Genomic DNA, 18873 nt, shown 5'->3' on the forward strand with positions numbered 1-18873 from the left:
ACTCTACAATTAAAAACGATAGTCTCCCACAGCCCAGCCAAGTAACATAAAAAAAGCATGATCTTTTGATATGAAGATTACGAAGAACAGCATCTTTCAGCCCAGGACAATGATTGCCAGCCTGTGCACAGGGTTCAAAGGAGAAGTGGTTCCTTTGCAGAACCAGCATGGCTGAGAAAGACTGAGCCCTTTTCACACATCCTGGAGGAACCAGCCAAGGTGCTGCAAACACAAGCACGCTTAACTTCAATCACATGAATATGCCATTGAAATCAGTGGGACTATTCATGGGAGGAAAATTAAGAACAGACCTAAGCATCGGCAGAATCAGGACATATGTCTGTTCTTCCATGACCACAGTCCAGTCCCCTTTTGCACTACACTTTGGACACAGATACTGCCTCACAAAATATACCAGTGGATTCACAAAGCAGTGAGAAATTCTGCTCAACTATATTGTTTGCACTTTCCATTTCTCCCATTATGTGCTAAGTTCCTTCATGCAAGTGTGAAAGCACAGCACCACTGATTGATGGCAGAAGGATGTGAATTCTTCCTTCACTGTCTATAATGTGGCGCAAACAACATTCATACTACCCTGAAAGACACCATCTCTTCTTGCTTAAGCTAATGTAGTTTACATAACTGCACTCTCGTTTCTTGCCTTGGAAGAATTTATAACACCTTTAATTTTTCTGAGCAGCTCACCTTCAAATATCTACATATGTTGAGATGGACTAGTTGAAATTTAGCTTAAAAGTCACATTACGGAATACATTTCTTTCAGTTAGTAAAATGACAAGTCTAGTCAGATGTGACAATTATTTTAAAAATACAATAAAACCAAAACCAACACAAATATGATCTTACCAAAAAACAAACCAGCATAAAACAAACTCCCCATTTCCCCTGAACACCTCATGCCTGAACAATATTTGCTTCATCCGCAGCCCTCCTAAAAAAGTGTGCACCTTGAAGGTTAGCAGATTGGGGCTGCGTAGGCCCAAATTATAAATGTTGTATGGAAAAGACAAATCAACAAACCCAACCTTTTACAGAAGATTAACTAGAGCTGACAATTTCTGAATGTTTTTAACAATTTTGATAAGTTTTTGCCATCAAAATTTCAAATTTTAGTGAAAAAAGGTCAATGTTTTCAATGATTTTTTTCCTTGCAAAAAAAAAACAACAACACCTACAAACCATTTTTTCAGCCAGTTCTAACCTCAGCAGAAATATCATCATGAAACTTTATTGTAAAATGTTCAATGGATACATTCATTCATGAATATCCCTTTCTGGTGCTTACAAGCTAACCCTTACAGCCTCACATTTAGGATATAAGAACCGGTATACAAAAGTAACTAAGAAAAGGTAAAAGTGAACGGAGAGTCTGTTTTTATTGTCTAAGATGAGTGCAGTGCAAACAGCAAGCAAAAAGAGTTAAAGGGTAAAAGTAAGTGAGGTATTTAAAATTCTTTCCATGTTAATCTAAGGTAAGGACATTTGTTTATTTAACACAGTAGAACCTCTCTGATTCACATAGACAAGCAGTTCATTTGTATATTAGAAAGTAAGGAGGCCATTCTCAAGCCAACTCAAGCTCTGCTTTGGGGAAGTGTGGGATTAGTACCCCAGTTAAGACCAGTGTAGGGGATGTGCAGAGGAAATGAGCTGGAGCTATCCTGGCTGCCTGTGAAACCCCTACATCGCCAGAAAGGGGCTGTATACCAGGCCTTCACTGGCTGGGCAGAGGACCGACCACAGAGAAGGCCAACAGAGGGGGAGGACAGAGGATGAACATTTACATGGATCCAATGGCCGAAAACCTACTGCAACTGGTGTGCCGATACCACCCCAGGGCAGCACAGCAGCTGGAGGGGAACTGCATGTGGAGAGAGAGTTATATTTATAAATCAGTAGAATCGGGGCATTTTATTAGCCATAAAGTCACTACAACCATATTCATTAAGTTAAAACCTGTAACAAGTTTACAAAACGGAGCCCTGATCTAGAAAGCCTAGATTTGGCTTCAGTGGAAATGGGGGGCGGAGGGGGTGGGGGGAAGGAGAGGAGAGAGAACTGAAATTATTTGTACAGCAAGTCATACCGAGTACTCATGTTAATGACTCTACAATGGAGTCCTGACGTATTCATTAAGTCTTGGCTTTCAGATGCCAAAGTAAACAACCAACAATAAAACGGGTCAAAGCAGATCCTCCCATGGCTATACCCACAATAAAGGGAACAGAGAACCCAGAGCACTTGCTCTCTTCAGGGGTAGGAGTGGAGGAATGGTGCAGAAGTAACGGGGGTCTGAAACCTTCCCTCTGTCTGTTTTATCATCTACGACTTAGACTGTGAGCTCTTTGTGGCAGGGAACCATTTTTTTTTTTACTCTATGTGTGTACGGTGCATAGAAAATGAGGCCCTGATCTTTGACTAAATACAAAGAAGAAGAAAAGGGGAATCAGCCAAACCGCTGAAATCTGAATAGCCACTCTAAAGGATTAAATCCACTCCACCCAAAAAGAGACAGGACAGTTGAGCTACACGAGGAATGGGCACATTCAGTACAAATAAGAATGTGTTTTCTAATGGACTTTATCCTTGTAAATCAATGAAGTATCAAATCTAACACCCTAGAAATGTCTGTTGGCCTTGAACCCTGGGATGATGATTTGCACAAACACTTATTTTAAATTTTTTTTTTTAATTATTTTTTTTAGGATCAGATTCAGCACCCAATGAAGTTAATAAAAAGACTCCTATTTACTTATATGGGCTTTGGACAAGACCCTTAAATTGAATACACACTATTATACTGTATACATAAAAAAAATATTCATGCTTAAGCTAATCAAATAAGAACCCAAACAACTGCCTTAAACCATGTAAACTATCTACAAATAAAATTGTATCAAATTTAAGATGCTGTGTCTCCATCCCCAACCCCATCTTTCTATTTAAATGTCACGGGATTACCTTTGAGTTGATACATAATACATATATTTTAGCTCAAAAGACTTCAGAGAGAGGCAACTGTGATACTATTATAATGACATTCACACAAGGACAAATGAAGCATCCTCATACGTAGGGATCTGATACAGTATCTCAGGCTACAAATAAAAATCAAATTAAATACTGTACTGAATTCAGGCTTTGGGAAAGCCAACAGGGATCCAGCTTCTTCCACTTCTCTGAACTGCTTTTAAAGTTACATGTCTCATACAAGATAAACCACTCTGTCACTGCAAAAAAGTAATGGAAACAATTTAAGCATTCAGAAAATATGCCCACCCAGCACAGACATGAAGTTGTTGACACACTGGTTACACTTAACTAAGCCTATAAATGTTTTTATACACTGCACTGTGCGGTTCTGTTTTATACATCTATTTCTTACGGAAAAAATAAAAGTTTAATGTGAATGGAATTTTTTTGTGTCTTGGAAAAAATGAGGTTTGAGCCAAATCTTGACAGGTTTAAGTCTGTAGTACAGAGCATTAATACTATGAAAGTCAGCGCAAACTTCCACAATATTTATAAGGTGTTTTGCAAATGTCTGTACTAATGAGAGCTAACATTTTTAGACCATTAAATTTTTTTTTAAAACTTATACAATCTACCTTTTGGAAATAGTAATTATGGAGTAATAGATGATCTGACTACTTAATGGAAAGTAGCCATGGGTGGTACCCTGTAAGTTTGGTTTCAACATCTCCAGAAATAACAGGCAATTTTTTTGGGAGGGGAAGAGGTTAAGTAGGGAATGGTTTTTCCAAAAAGCCATATTCATATCCACACATATAAAAAAGTTACCCTCTAAAAAGTGAGGGCTAATATTAAAGAGGGAGATTCTCAAAAGGCACAAAGGACAATTAGGTGCCCAAGTCAGTGCATTCCCAGACTACAGGTGTTCTTGACATACCGGGTCAGCCTGACATGCTTACTCGCATTGAGTAATACTAAATTCTTCAAGTCGTCCCACTGAAGTCAATGGAATGGCTGAAGGAGCAGGGGGCTATTCAGTGTCTGGAATCCTGGCCCCACTGCAGTCAGTCAATGGAAGTTTTGTCACTGACTCCAATAGGGACAGGATTTCACTCCATGGGATTGCATTAGAATCTGACTCTTAATTAAAATATCCCAGACAAACATGCTCCCTCAATTGTTCTGACTATAAAATACCCCAAGTAGAACAAAATCTGAGTCTCTCTGCAGAGTGTCACATTCCCATCCCTTCCACTGCTAGAGATCATCATGGACCTCATCCCACTTGAAAAGCAGAGGAGAAAAGAAAGATGGAATATTGCACTACTGATCAGAACCTGCCACAGAAACCAGTGGTGAGTTTGAGATTTTTTTAAAGCTCTTAAGTCAATCAGTGGTACAGTGTGGGATATATTTTGACATTTAAAGAAAGGAAGACCTAGCATTTGTTCAAGCAACAGACTAGTACCAACAGTAAAGAGTGACATTAATAACTGGGCAATTGGTGGCTCAAATGCTATGGTGATGGGCAGTAGTATAAAACCCTAAGATCAAAAGATCAAACACAGACAAAGCTGCAATGAAATGAAGCAACCTCATGGTTGGAGAGCAAAAGTCCACTGGCATATAGTTCAATGAACAACAGTAGAAAAAGGAGAAATTTTGAAGAAGGACACGTGAAGAAACCCCAAACAAACAAACAGTTACAAAAGTGATCATCAATATCCATACAGAACAGTCAGGAGAACAGACTGCTCTGCTACATAGAAAAATCCATATAGGCAGTGGGAAATTTCACAGATTTCCCCTCAGTTTCCATCAGATCATTCCATCAGGGCCTGTGGTTTCCTCCCAGAGGAACAGGTAGTGGGTTCAACCTCCCCAGAACCCACAGATGTCATGGATCCTCCAGAAACCAGGGCCATCTCCATTTTTGTCTCCGCAATGCCCTACAATCCCCTGCAGCTATTCCCCAGCCATCAGTACTGCTCAGCTACCCTGGTCAGTAGCTACCCTGAAAAGCTTCATTAAAGGGCACTTTCCACAGCAAGGAGGGATTTTGTGCCAAAGTTAATAAAACCTTGAGTTACCATGTATTAACTTGGGCCTGGTCTACACTACGAGTTTAGTTCGAATTTAGCAGCGTTAAATTGAATTAACCCTGCACTCATCCACACAACGAAGCCATTGACTTCGACATAAAGAGCTCTTAAAAAAATCGATTTCTGTACTCCTCCCCAATGAGGGGAGTAGCGCCGAAATCGACATCGCCATTTCGAATTAGGGTTAGTGTGGCCGCAATTTGACGGTATTGGCCTCCGGGAGCTAACCCGCAGTGCACCATTGTGACCGCTCTGGACAGCAATCTGAACTCGGATGCACTGGCCAGGTAGACAGGAAAAGCCCCGCGAATATTTGAATTTCATTTCCTGTTTGCCCAACGTGGAGCGCTGATCAGCACAGGTGACCATGCAGAGCTCATCAGCACAGCCAGAATCAAAAAAGAGCTCCAGCATGGACCATACGGGAGATACTGAATCTGATCTCTGTATGGGGAGATGAATCTGTTCTATCAGAACTCCGTTCCAAAAGACGAAATGCCAAAACATTTGAAAAAAAATCTCCAAGGCCATGATGGACAGAGGCCACAACAGGGACTCAACACAGTGCTGCATGAAACTTAAAGAGCTGAGACAAGCGTACCAGAAAGCCAAAGAATCAAATGGACGCTCACGGAGGGAGGGACAACTGATGACTGTAGCTATCCCACAGTTCCATTTGAATTCTGGGTTGAGCTCCCAATGCCTGAAGGGTCAAAAACATTGTCGCAGGTGGTTCAGGGTATATGTCGTCAGCCCCCTTTCCCCCCGTGAAAGCAAAGGGGAAAAAAATAGTTTCTCGCCTTTTTTCACTGTCACCGTAGGTCTACTGGATGCTGCAGGCAGACGTGGTGCTGCAGCGCTACACAGCAGCATCCCCTTGCTTTGCCTTGCGGATGGCAGACAGTGCAGTATGACTGGTAACCATCATCGTCGTCCTGTGGGTGTTCCTGGCTGGCCTTGGTATGGTCGGTCGGGGCACCTGGGCAGACATGGGTGCTCCCGACTGGCCTCGGTGAGGTTGGTCGGGGGCGCCTGGACAAAAAGGGGAATGACTCCAGGTCATTCTCTTCTTTAAGTTTTGTCTAATGGAGATTCAGTCCTGCCTGGAATATCATGGCAGCTGGAGGCGTCTGCCTCAGGCTGCTCTCCCAGTCGGCAGCACCGCGCAGTCGCGCCTACCCCAGCCTACCCCTTGCTCTCAGGGCTCACAATCAGATACTTAGACCTCTACATTTTGCTGCAAATAAAAAAAATAAAGCTGCCATTTAGAACTGTCCCCCAGCATACATATCCTGGGACATTTTGTATTTTACCAGTGTCAACCAAAGGCCCACACACAAATGGAGATTCAGTCCTGCCTGTGCTTCTATCCTAGTGCTTATCACAACTTCCCATTTTCAGCTATCGGCTGAGCAAGTGCAGAATGGTGGTTCACTCGACTTCACCGTAAGCCAACCGCCCTCCCCTCCCCCCTTTGATCTCTGCTTGCAGAGGCAATAAAATCAGTGTTGTTTCAAATTCAAGCATTCTTTATTACTTCACCACACAAATGGGGGGATAACTGCCAAGGTAGCCCGGGAGGGGTGGGGGAGGAGGGAAGCAATGGGTGGGGTTGTTGTAGGGGCACCCCTAGAATGGCACGCAGCTCATCATTTCTGCGGGATGTCTGGGGCTCTGACCCGGAGCGGCTGTTTGCCTCTCTGGTTCTTTAGTAGGCTTGCCTGATATTCTAGGCAGGACTGACTCTCCATTAGACAAAACAAAGAAGAGAATGACCTGGGAAGTCATTCCCATTTTTGTCCAGGCGCCCCCGACCGACCTCACCGAGGCTGGCCAGGAGCACCCATGACAGCAGTAGACAGTACAGTATGGCTAGTAACCGTCTTTGCTAACTTGCAAAGGCAAGGGGATGCTGCTGTGTAGTGCTGTAGTACCGCGTCTGTCAGCAGCATCCAGTAGACATACGGTGACAGTGGAAAAAAAGGCTGAATGGGCTCCATGGCTGCCGTGCTATGGCGTCTGCCTGGGCAATCCAGGGGAAAGGGCGCGAAATGATTGTCTGCCGTTGCTTTCACGGAGGGAGGATTGACTGACGACATTTACCCATAACCACCCGCAACAAATTTTTGGCCCCATCAGACATTGGGAGCTCAACCCAGAATTCCAATGGGCGGGGGAGACTGCGGGAACTATGGGATAGCTACCCACAGTGCAACGCTCCGGAAGTCGATGCTAGCCTCGGTACATGGACGCACACCGCCGAATTAATGTGCTTAGTGTGGCCGCATGCACTCGACTTTATACAATCGGTTGCCAAAAATCAAATTCTGTAAATTTGGAGTAATCCCGTAGTGTAGACATACCCTGGGAGCAGTTTACTATTGGCTTCCAGGGGAGGAGAGACATATAGAGCAGAGAGTGAGGAGTACAATGCACCCAGTTCCCCATGCACAAGGGGACATGAACTGAATTCTTCCCTGGAGACAAGAGACCAACCTACTTACCTAGGGTTTCTTTGTTGTTGTTTTAAAGCTCTCGTTACTGTGCTTGCTTTCACACACTCATCCTAGGCAAATGATCTGTCTCATGACCTTGATTTTTAAAATGGCTCATTCAAAAACTCCACAACTAAACATCATTGAATTCAATGTATCTATCTTGACAGCTTAAGGGCTGATTTGTCCCACTGGGGTTTGGGCTTGTGGTTCCAGGAAATAGAGGTATTTCAGACCTGAAACTTAAACTCTATTTAAACTCAAAAAAGAAAAATGATATATGCTAGCCTTTGCGGAGTAACTGGAGAATCTTATTGCTGTCACCCCTATACTTCCCTGAGCCTCTTCTCCCTCTTTTGCATCACAGCTAGAATTACTTTGAAAGCCCCTTAGGATAAGGAATGTGTCTTTTAATATGTATTATGAGTTTGTGTGATTATGCGTTCCTTCTTCTCCCCCACTCCCAGAAAATGTTGGTTTTGGGAAGATTTTGATGAAAATGAACAATTTCCATGGAACGACATTTTTGTGAAAAAAATGGTATTTAGCTGAGAACCCAATTTTCCATTAAAAAAAGTTTTGGTGGAAAATTTTTGACTAGCCCTAATTCTGAGGTCCCTAACATACCAACTGCTGTAATAATAAAATAAATAAATAAGTGAGAGATGAATCGTGTTGCAAAGAGAAAGGTCACTTTACTGTTGGTTTCTTGTTGAATGAACTCAGGCAGAGGGACTTTTGCAGAAAAAGAAAAACCTTGAAACAGAGAAAATGACAAGACTTTGAAAGCTCCTAATACCTTCAGTCCCAACTCCCCACACATACACTCCAGAGCCATGCTCTTTGAGGACTCTGAGCCAAAATTCATCCCTGGTGCAACCTCACTGAAACTTGCCTCATATCAATATCTCTAGTATAGGATATTTGGGTAATTACCCAATGCCCTTTTGCTTAACAAACCAAACTTGCTGGAGTTGAAAAACTCTTATCACAAGTTTATATAAGAACTGTAGGCTAGTATGCACTTGTATCACAATATAGATGACATATGGTTATATTATGGTAAGGTAAGGTAAAAAAATAGATGGTAAATCTTGGAACAATAGATTTTTGCACATTACACTTTCATTTCTCTACACCTGGCTTGCAATCTAATATATATGATCCTAGTTTAAAGTCTATGACAGTTCTATAGTAGTTTACATCACAGAAATGTAACACACAAAGCAGAACCAGTCACACTCATAAAGGTGCTTTAGAGCAGTGGTTTTCAAGCTATGGTCTGCAGACCCCTGGGAATCCGCAGACTATGTCTAAGATTTCCAAAGGGGTCCGCACCTCTATTTGAAATTTTTTAGGGGTCCTCAGATGGGAAAAAAAAAATTAAAAGTTGAAAGCCACTGCCTTAGCAACAGAAGATTGGATTCCAATTGCACTTTAGCTGGTGTAAATCAGGAGCACCACCACAGATATTAATTCCATTACAGCAGCCTAAACCTGTACAAAACAGCAATCAGGTTCACCTTCTCCAACCAACAGTGATTCTACAATATGACTTTCTTCTATTAAGTCTCTAAATTAAATCCTTTGCACTGCTTTGAAATCTCAACTCAAATGCAGTTTTAAAAGAAGAAGTTAGAATATAAACAGTAATCCTCAACTGTCCCTATAAAAAGCACTTAGTACTTTTTGGAGGTATTCAAAAATTCATTCCAGAAAGCATTTTCATCTCTGGTCTATTGAGTTCAGATTCCAGGTTTTAATACTATATTTTATTTGAAGCTAGGAAAAATAAATCTGTGGCCAATTACCTTTGAATAAACCTACTAACTATACTGCCCACTGGATATAACCACTGTAAAAATTACATTTGTTGTGAATGACATGCTACAGTGTATTCTGAAGCCTTCCAATACATGAGTGGCAGTTGGGGCCCCAATTCTGCTAGGTGCTGAGCACTCCCTGTGAAGTCAGTGGGATTGGAGGCACTGGGCAGATAGGGAAAAAAATAGGATATGATAAATTTGTATTACTTAGAGGGGATTGGCAGGTATGAACCCAGACAGACAAAGAAAGGGAATACATTCAACAGGCAAATACCAAGTTTTGTGAAGCCAGCTGCTGAAGACGATCTGATAGGGAGGTATTCAGGAGGACCAGGTATCACCACAAAAGCCTAGATCAACTGCATCATAATACTATCAATTCATAATGTAAATGCTTAGTGACCCCAAGAGCCTTAATGAAGGTCATTTTGATCAACTACAGTTTAGTGGCAATGTCAAAGGTGGAGCGAGGGGAGGACGCTAAACGCATGTGTTTCCACTGAACTATCTTTCAGTGATTCTTCTAATAAGTATTTTAATTTCAGCTTCCCCATCGTTTCTCAAGCTGGGGGGGGGGGGAATCAGAGCACAGGCAGTGGAAGTGATATTCTTCTGCTTCCCCCCCACACACACACACACACAGTTCTGCAGTCACTCTGCACGTAGGACTGCCACTGGAATCAATGAAACGTCTGTGCCTGGAGCAGCTGCAGAGACACACTCCACACTAATGTCCTAGGGCTCGATCCTGCTTCCATTTAAATCAGTGGCAAAGCTCCCAAACGACTTAAACGGGAGCAGAGTCAGCGCCCCCCCCCCCCATACCGCACATTCCTACACTTAACAGAACGATGCATTTTTACTGAGGGTTTTTACACGATACATCTTAGGGGGGAAGTCAGACTGGTGTCTATGCCACCAGACGCTTAACTATACAGAGCTGCAGCACTTTGGACGTGCATTAGTTTTAAGGACCCTATCACCAAATTAAATAAAATCAAGCCATTGTCGTGCAAACATTCCAGCCTCATCCAGAGCACGGTCACCGCATCAGCTGGCCTGTTAGCGGCTCCAGCGAACCTTGATGAGTTTCTCTTTCAGGTCCTGACCCAAACCTCAACCCACTGAAATCGCTGGAAACCTTTCCGCCGACTGTCATCGACTTTGGATCCGGCCCCAAGCACGGAGCATTTCACTCCTCCAGCCTGTAATCTCCAAAATACTCTTCTCACTGGGGAGTGAGAAAAATTTTTTGGAGTCGATCTCAAATACTTTTTTCTGTATTGGAGCAATTAACTGAAGTTAATTTTAAGTCTTTAGAATTTCAGGGCAAACACTTTCACTCAGTTATTTTAATCACAGGAGTACAAAACCGATTTGCCAGCTCTTTGCATTCGATAGCATTGGTTTGGCTACTTACGGGTCGCAGAAACACCCACAGGTGTTGTCAGGACACAATCTATAGTCGAAGGAGGGAATCATTTCATCATTGCTCTTCATGTGCTGAGTAACAGCGGAACTTTCACTGCCAGTCCAAAATTCAAGCACCACGGCTTTCAGTTTCTCGAAAATATATTTGTTCAATAAACCTCAGTTTACTCCCTTGAAGGATCTCCCCCGCCCCCCCCTTCAGAAATTTTGGCAGGTAGGTAACCTCAAACAGTGCTTAATTCTGTTGATTTCAGTGGGACAATTGGCGTGTTTATAATTAAACACCTGCCTACATTTTAATACAATTAGATCATGAATTATTTCTGCAGCTATTGACCAGATTCTGCAGTCCTTGCTCAGGGAAAACCCGCCAATGAATCTAATGCTGTATGTCGCCCCCAGTAAACCCTGCAAAAGCAATTGGCAGAATAAAAGGACTCCACTCAAAACAATCCGTAGAGCTCCGATGAATAAAATGCTGGGCCCGATCCTGCGCGTACTGAAATACATAGTAACACTTCCAGTTAACTTCAGCAGCAGCGGGATCGGGCCGACTGACAGCATGGGACACACACGGGCTTTTAATATGCACATTATGCTATAACTTTTTTAATCCACTGTAGGATCTTCCCATCTGTGCGCGCCACTTTAGACTGGAGAGCGAGGATTAAACAGGGAAGCGTGTCTTACTTCACAAGTGTAGCACTAAATTGTTTATCTAATACCTGGGGAGAGGGGATGGGAGGTGGCAGCCGGTCGAGGGTAGCGATTATTTCTCAGGCTCCCCCAGTTCTGATGCGTGGTCCCCGTTGCTGGGGGAGCCTTTCCGGAGCTCCCAATGGAGACACGCTAGCAGGACATTTTGAGGGGGGCTGATGCCGCAGCAGCTGGAAGTTCAGCGGGGGGCGCCCCAACCCCCGAGTGTCCCCGCGACCCAAATTCTGTTGACTACCCGCCCTGCCATCGGGTCACCGCCAGCTGCTCCACAGAGCGGGGCAGCATCGCTCCCACCCCTCTTCTGATCCGCCCCCCGCCCCGGCGCTGCTGCCGCCGCCCCCTCGGACTAGGGCGCGAGGGGCGAGGAGCAGCAGCAATTGCTGCGCCCCAGGCATGCGGCCCACCCGCGAGAGGCGCGCTGCCCGCGCCTGCCCCAGCCCCAGCTGGAAGAGCCGGCGCCGCTCCATCCCAGAGCGCCCCGAGCCCCAGCACAGGTTCACCCCAGGGAAGCAGAAGCCAGGACCGGGGCTAGCAGCCTCAGAGCACACCCGGGAACAGCAAAACCTCCCCCCCCCCAACCCAATCCTCGTGGCTAGGGAGAAGCGGGGACCGGGGAGCCCCCCCACAAACAGTCCCAGTAGCACTACAACCCGCTAGGCAAGGGAGAAGCAGGGGCCGCGATCCCAGTCAGCGGCCCGGCCCGGGCCCTTCTGCGGCAGCGCAACCCGGAGCTGCTTAACCCCCCTGTATCCACATGGCAAGAATGGTTCGGAAGCGGGGAGGGCGATTTGAGAGACCGCGGGCCTGCAGCTCACCTTCCCGGGCTGAGAGGCAGCGCTGGACCCGGATTTCACAGCATCCGCGCCCGGCGCTGTACACAACCCGAGTTTGATCCCCCAGACAGACAGACCGACCAGCCACACCCCCCAGGCCTCTGTCACTCTGTCCCCAATCCTAAATAATCTCTCCACTATCACAACCAGCCTCCACCCAATAGATCAATCCTCTAATAATGTCCCTCCTCTAATTCCCTAATAATCCCCCAATATCTCAATCCCCTAATATCACCCCTTCTGTAATCCCCTGCTAATCCCCCATCACCCCCAATATCCCAGTCCCCTACTAATCCCCATCTCTCGCCCCAGTATCCGAATCCCCTGCTAATCCCCCATCCCCACCTCCCCCCCCCCAATATCCCAATCCCCTACTAATGCCCCCAGAGCCCCCAAAATCCCAATCCCCTGCTAATCCCCAGTCCCCACATCTCCCCCACTAATCCCCCATCTCCACCTCCCCCCCAATATCCCAATCCCCTACTAATGCCCCCAGAGCCCCCAAAATCCCAATCCCCTGCTAATCCCCAGTCCCCACATCTCCCCCACTAATCCCCCATCTCCACCTCTCCCCCAATATCCCAATCCCCTGCTAATCCCCCGTCCCCACATCTCTTCCAATATCCCAATCCCCTAATGCCCCCCAATATCCCAATCCCCTAATCCCCCATCACCACCTCTCTCCCCCCCATATCCCAATCCCCTACTAATCCCGTCCCCACCTCTTCCCCAATATCCTAATCCCCAATCATCTCACCCCTATATCTCAAACACCCCTTTTCTCTAATCCCCTACCAGTTCCCTCCCCCAATCTCCCTACCATCCCTCCCCTCTCACAGCAGCACCACTCTCGCCCCCCTCCCCAACCTCTCAGACACAAAAAGAATAAAAACTACCGCCCATCCTGGTTGCAGGAAAGAGAGTCATTATTGCAGCCTGAATCCCGCGGTGGGGAGCGCACCGTCCGCCAGCCCGAGTCCCCCCGCATGACACAGCCGGGCGGAGCCGGCAGACCAGGAGAGCAAGTGACGGTGCCCTACCTGGATGCAACATACTTTGGAAATAGAAGATGACCAGGATAAAGGATCCGAAGCAAGTGACCAAGACCATCCTGCAAATCCTGTTCATCCTCATGACTTCCATCAGAGCTTGCTTCATGGCTTGGTCCCGGGGCTGCGGGGTAGGAGCACAGGGGATGGGGAGCCGGTTCGCTCTCTGCTCGGAGTTGGGGGTGTGGAAGGAGCTCGGAGCGCACAGAGATGCCTGGAAGCCGGCCGGCCGGCTGCCTGCCTGGCGCCTCCTCCCGCTGCTGCTCTGGGTGATGCCTGGGTAGCAGCGCACAAGGGCTACTTCATTGGGCTGGGTGGTAGTCCTAGGCTGGGCTTCACCACTCTCCGCTCCAGGGCCGGGGAGGGCGGAGGAGTTGTCTGCGCAGAGGGAAGGAGAGAGCCGGAGCGAACTACCCTGTTCAGAACATGGTCGCGTCCAGCTGCTCCCTAGCAAGGCTGCGGGCTTCCTCGCGGTCCCAAAGCCACTCTTATCTGCAGCTGCTGCGCCTGCTGCATAGGGTTCAGGTCAGTTTCCAGGTCCAGGACAAATTAAACATGAACCCGCTCCCCTACATTTAAAGAGGGGCTTTTTTACAATGAGGGCGGGGCAAATCAGCTTGACAGACACTTGGCAGCTTCTAGGGAGAGGTTATAGGATCTCCAGAGAGGGAATTTGGAGAGGAGGGGGAGAAAAGGACGATTCCCTAGGGGAGCCCATTATCACCCCAGGGTGGAAAGAGGAGACCCCCGCACATAGGGAAAGGAAGTGGTTCCCTGCCCAGGAACCCGATACTCTTGGTGGAGCGGGAGGTAATGGGAGATTCCTACTTAGGAACTATTTGCCTTGACTTGGGAGCTGATATTGGGTAGTGCACTTGGACACACACACCTGCAAATAGATTCCCACCGCCACGGACAAGCTAAAGTGGAAATAAAATTCCAGGCTGTGGAATCCAGATGCGATGGTGAGGGGGGGAGAGCATTCCATATTCACTACCCCTCCCTGAACCAGGCCTTGCCGTCTCTTTCCTGGACTTTCAGCAGTGCAGTTCCTAAAGACTTCAAGTGCATGCAGGGAGGTAGGGCTAAGTATTACCCTGTGTTCCAGGCCCTTCCTTTTCAGTCTTTATTTTGTTTAAGATTTCCTGGGAATGTATCAGATTATTACAAAAAAAAAACCAGTGCAAAAAATAACTTCAGTTTTCTGGGTAAATATCAGGATTAGTGGCAGACAGGAGGGCAGAAAAAACTTGTAGAAAAAAGTAAGAGTACTGAAAGTAAAGCAGTTTAATGCTGTGGTTTATGTAATGAACTGTACATTAACTGTACATACACATATGCACACAAATGTGTGTGTCTCTTCCCCTACATTGCCTTACTTTTTAAACCTGTTTACACAGACTAACTTATTAACATAACACATCTACCTAATGTAATGGATCTGATTTTCTTAAGGTAAGTGATATCTTCATGTACATGAGTGGTCTGAAATTTGGGTGGAAAAAAAATCAGTAAAAACCAAATTGTAGCTTTTTTTTTTTTTTTTTTTTTTGGTAAAGTCTGAACATTTTTCACTAAAAATCATTAAACTGAAAATGAAGGGCCTCACCTCTGTTGCACGCTCATTGGCATTTGAAGAGGAAGGCACAAATCCTGCCCTCTGTTATACTCTGTCCGACTGAAATCCATAGGAGTGAAGAAGTGCAAAAGAGCAAAATTTATCACCTCTTCTGTGGAAGTGCAGCCATCGCTGGAGTAGAATGTCAGATTATGTTTCAAGCTAGATGCCCAAGAACTGTTGTACACAAAAATCATTACTCACTTTTGGTGTCAAGTATCAGGGGGTAGCCGTGTTAGTCTGTATCTACAAAAACAACAAGGAGTCTGGTGGAGGTGTCAGTTCCAGGAGAGGAAAAGCTGCTTCTGTAATGAGCCAGCCACTCCCAGTCCCTATTCAAGCCCAGATTAATGGTGTTGAATTTGCAAATGAATTTTAGTTCTGCTGTTTCTCTTTGAAGTCTGTTTCTGAAGTTTTTTTGTTCAATGATAGTGACTGATTTAAAATTTAAAAACTGACACCTCCTCATCTATTATTGGGAGTGGACTACATCCACCCTGATTGAATTGGCCCTGTCAACACTGGTTCTCCACTTGCGAAGTAACTCCCTGCTCTCCAGTATATATGCCGGCATCTGTAACTTTCACTCTATGCATCCGAAGAAGTGAGGTTTTTACTCACGAAAGCTTATGCCCAAATAAATCTGTTAGTCTTTAAGGTGCCACCAGACTCCTTGTTGTTTTTACTCACTTTTGGGGCTTTCTCACCAAAGATAGAAAATAATTTATCTGAATGTTTGTGTTGATAGATCAGATATGGTTGAGCTACTCCTATTAGAAGTTCATTTGCTCCCAATGATTTGTATTGTTTATTATTGCTTTATTAAGTGTTCAGTTACACAAATGAAAATAAAGTATTTTATCACCAATGACTGAGGGCTTTTTGTGCATGTGTGTAGGGGGGCAGTAGCTTTTTCTATTTTGTGACACAAATATAAAGGGGAGGGATATTTTCCCCCCTTTTTCCAAGCTTTTAGATCCAAGATAAGATGTAATGCGAAATATCCTACAAAACCAAAGTACATCCTAATCTGTAATAGATCAAAATAACAAAACAAAGTCAGCTTGCAAAAATTTAAACCAAAGCTTTCAGGGTCCCAATTCAGCAGAGCACTTAAACAGCTGCTTAACTCTAAGCACCTGAATAGTTCCTTTAATTCCAATGGGAGGGAGCCACTATGGTGCTAGAAGTTAAGCAGGCACTGAAGTACCTTGCTGAATCAGAGCGAAAGTTCTCCAAGTTTAAGTGCTATTAACATTTTCTATGGCAACATTTCCCAGCTCCATCACCTCCCTGAAATTAGATCTGTAGGAAATAGAGATCAAAGCATTAGAAACAGATGACTAAATTCTCAGTTATACCAGTGCAACTCTATTGAAGTAATTGGAGGTTAACACAGATTCGTGTGAGAGAATTCAGCCCAGCATGTTTTTCTAATTACCTTAAATGTGAAGTTCCATTGCCTATGTTTAATTGCTTGGTTGGTGTAGTTATGTTGAAAATGCATTTGCACACTAGATAGCCATGCTCCAGGGCCCACCCACATATTATTTTTGTGCGTTTGTTCACACACATTGTAGATTGTGTGCTCTTAAGGACTACCTCTTGAAAACATGCCAGAGCCATCCCCTCAGAGCAGAAGGAAGAAATTCATATTAAGATACTACAAATGGCCTCAGCAAATAGCCAGTGTGGCTTTAAAATATGCACCTATCAGTACACGAGCTGCATTATGATAGCAAGTACAGTACACTCACAGTGGGAGAACTGGACCGTGGCCAGGAACGTGGTGGGAGGAGGTAGCCCAACAGAGAGACGCTCTATGCTTTCTCTCAAAATTGAAAGCAAAACATATGGGAAGAGAGAGAAAATTAATGCGGCTAGAGGCAAAGATAAATTGCTTTATGGGTCTTTAAAACCCCCATTCAGTGGGTAGAGTCCAACACATGCATCTGTTGTCAGGCAGCATGACAAGAACGCCAGCTATGCTGCCAGTGCTAGGGGGAAGGACAGTGCACAGGCAAAGGAGAATCACTCATACTAGGACTGTCACCACAAGGTTTCAAATGCCTTTACCTATGTGTAAATTTCAAGCCTTGTCCATGATTCCTTCTGGCAAGAAGCCTGATGTGCAATTACAGTGCGACAAGGCAGCCTATTCTCTGAGCTTTTGATGCCAGGGATCTCTTTGTGCTGGCTCTCTTACAGAAAAGCATATGGAAGGGGAGGGGGAGCCCATGGTCCCGAGTATGCAAATGAAACTGCACTTCCAGTTGGATTCAATTACCTGTTGTGCCTGAGTTGCATATGCCCATCTTTTTGGAAATGTATCATATCATTAGGAAGGTTAACAAATGCAGAACAGCTAGAAGAGCTTGGACTGCATGGTAGGTGCTGAACACCCACCATTCACACAGAAACGTACAGGCGCTAGAAGAGCTCAATACCTTTGAAAAATTAGACTAATGGCTTTAAGATGCTCAAGAAGATAGTAACCCAAGACCTAATTGAAAACCTACTGAAATCAAGGAGATTCCAGAACTATCACCTCTTTGAACTACAATTTTAAAAAAATGGATTCGGGGATAAGGACTAAAAATAAACCTACAGGTGAAAACCAAGACAGACAAAACTCCACACAGATGGTAGTAAACTCACAGAATAGTCTACCACAGGCAACAGCAAAGCAGCTAATACAGCCATATTCAACAAAAGCAAGGAAGGGCTATTAACACCATGCAAATGTTTGATTAACAATATATTAGAATTCTTTAGTTACAGATTAAGTTACTTTGCTTAGTTTTGTCAATGTCACCTACCTTTAATGGCAGCTATCTAGATCAATGGACTGGAAGGTCATCTTGCTTTTCTGGAGCTGCTGCAAGTATCTCTGTATTCCGTGCTGAAAATTGTTGTTGTTTTATTTTGGGGGGCAGACAGGGTGAACTTCCTCCAGCAATACTCCTCCGTAAATCCGAACAGTCATCCTTCTGCTGCCTTCAGCAATCATACATTAGGGAAGCCACATCTCATTTTTTCCATTGACAAAAGTAAATCAATGTTCTAGTCCAATCCAGTCACTGATCTTCCCAAAATGCCCTACAAGAGCAAAAATGAACACAGGGTAAGATGAAAATGGAAGTGCATAGAGGTGTATTTTAATGGGTAATGCACTTTCCAGGGAAACCTTCCATACCGCTTCCCAGTCCCTTGATCCCTTTCCATGCTCTTTCTCTATGCCACCCAATTCCCTGCACTCCTTTCATCCTGCATCCACACCCAACCAGTCTCCTGCCTACCCCAGAGACGCCCCTCATTCCAAAATTAGTAATTATGACTCCATTGTATTGCCCCATTATACACACCCAGCTCATCACCTTCCCAGTCCTCGGCTTCCCTCTCAGATTCCTGTTCTGTCCCCTACCCACCTCAACCCATGACACCTGCCCCACATTTCTCACTCAGTGCAGCAGATGCAGATTGCAACCTGGAATCTGCAACAAGCCAATTATTAGCCCTACTCTGTATATGTGAGAAAACACCTCTTTACTGGGCCTGATCCCATTTCCACAGATGTCAGCTAGAGTTTTTCCATTGACTTCAGTGGCAGTTGGAGGGGGCCCCCTATATCTGTGAACTGAATTCCCCACTAACAATCCATCTATATGAAATCCACTACGCCAACAACATTAAGCACATCTGGAGATTGTAAAGTGGTTCCTTTTGGAGATATGATGACCCCAAAATGCTAGGAACACTTTCAAAAGCTGAATAGATAGGTACATTTTTGAAACATATTAATATT

At 44.8% G+C, this 18873-nt stretch overlaps 1 protein-coding gene across 6 annotated transcripts in view; it reads right to left on the reverse strand.

Moving 5' to 3' along the window:
• Window positions 1-18873, reverse strand: part of CHST11 (carbohydrate sulfotransferase 11) — a 276479-nt gene that overhangs the window by 240922 nt on the left and 16684 nt on the right. For 2 of the 6 annotated variants that reach the window (XM_065565062.1, XM_065565080.1), the window contains exon 2: window positions 17888-18167. Coding sequence is in view for 4 of the 6 variants with exons in the window: in XM_065565047.1 (XP_065421119.1) it covers window positions 13442-13559 (118 nt within the window). In the remaining 2 variants the exon portion in view is untranslated. Of the gene's footprint in view, window positions 1-13441; window positions 13997-17887; window positions 18168-18873 lie in introns of those variants that run through there. The other 4 variants (XM_065565047.1, XM_065565039.1, XM_065565031.1 and 1 more) reach the window with 4 other exon arrangements.

Source organism: Chrysemys picta, chromosome 1 (assembly GCF_011386835.1).
Source record: "Chrysemys picta bellii isolate R12L10 chromosome 1, ASM1138683v2, whole genome shotgun sequence".
NCBI classification, from domain to species: Eukaryota; Metazoa; Chordata; order Testudines; family Emydidae; genus Chrysemys; species Chrysemys picta.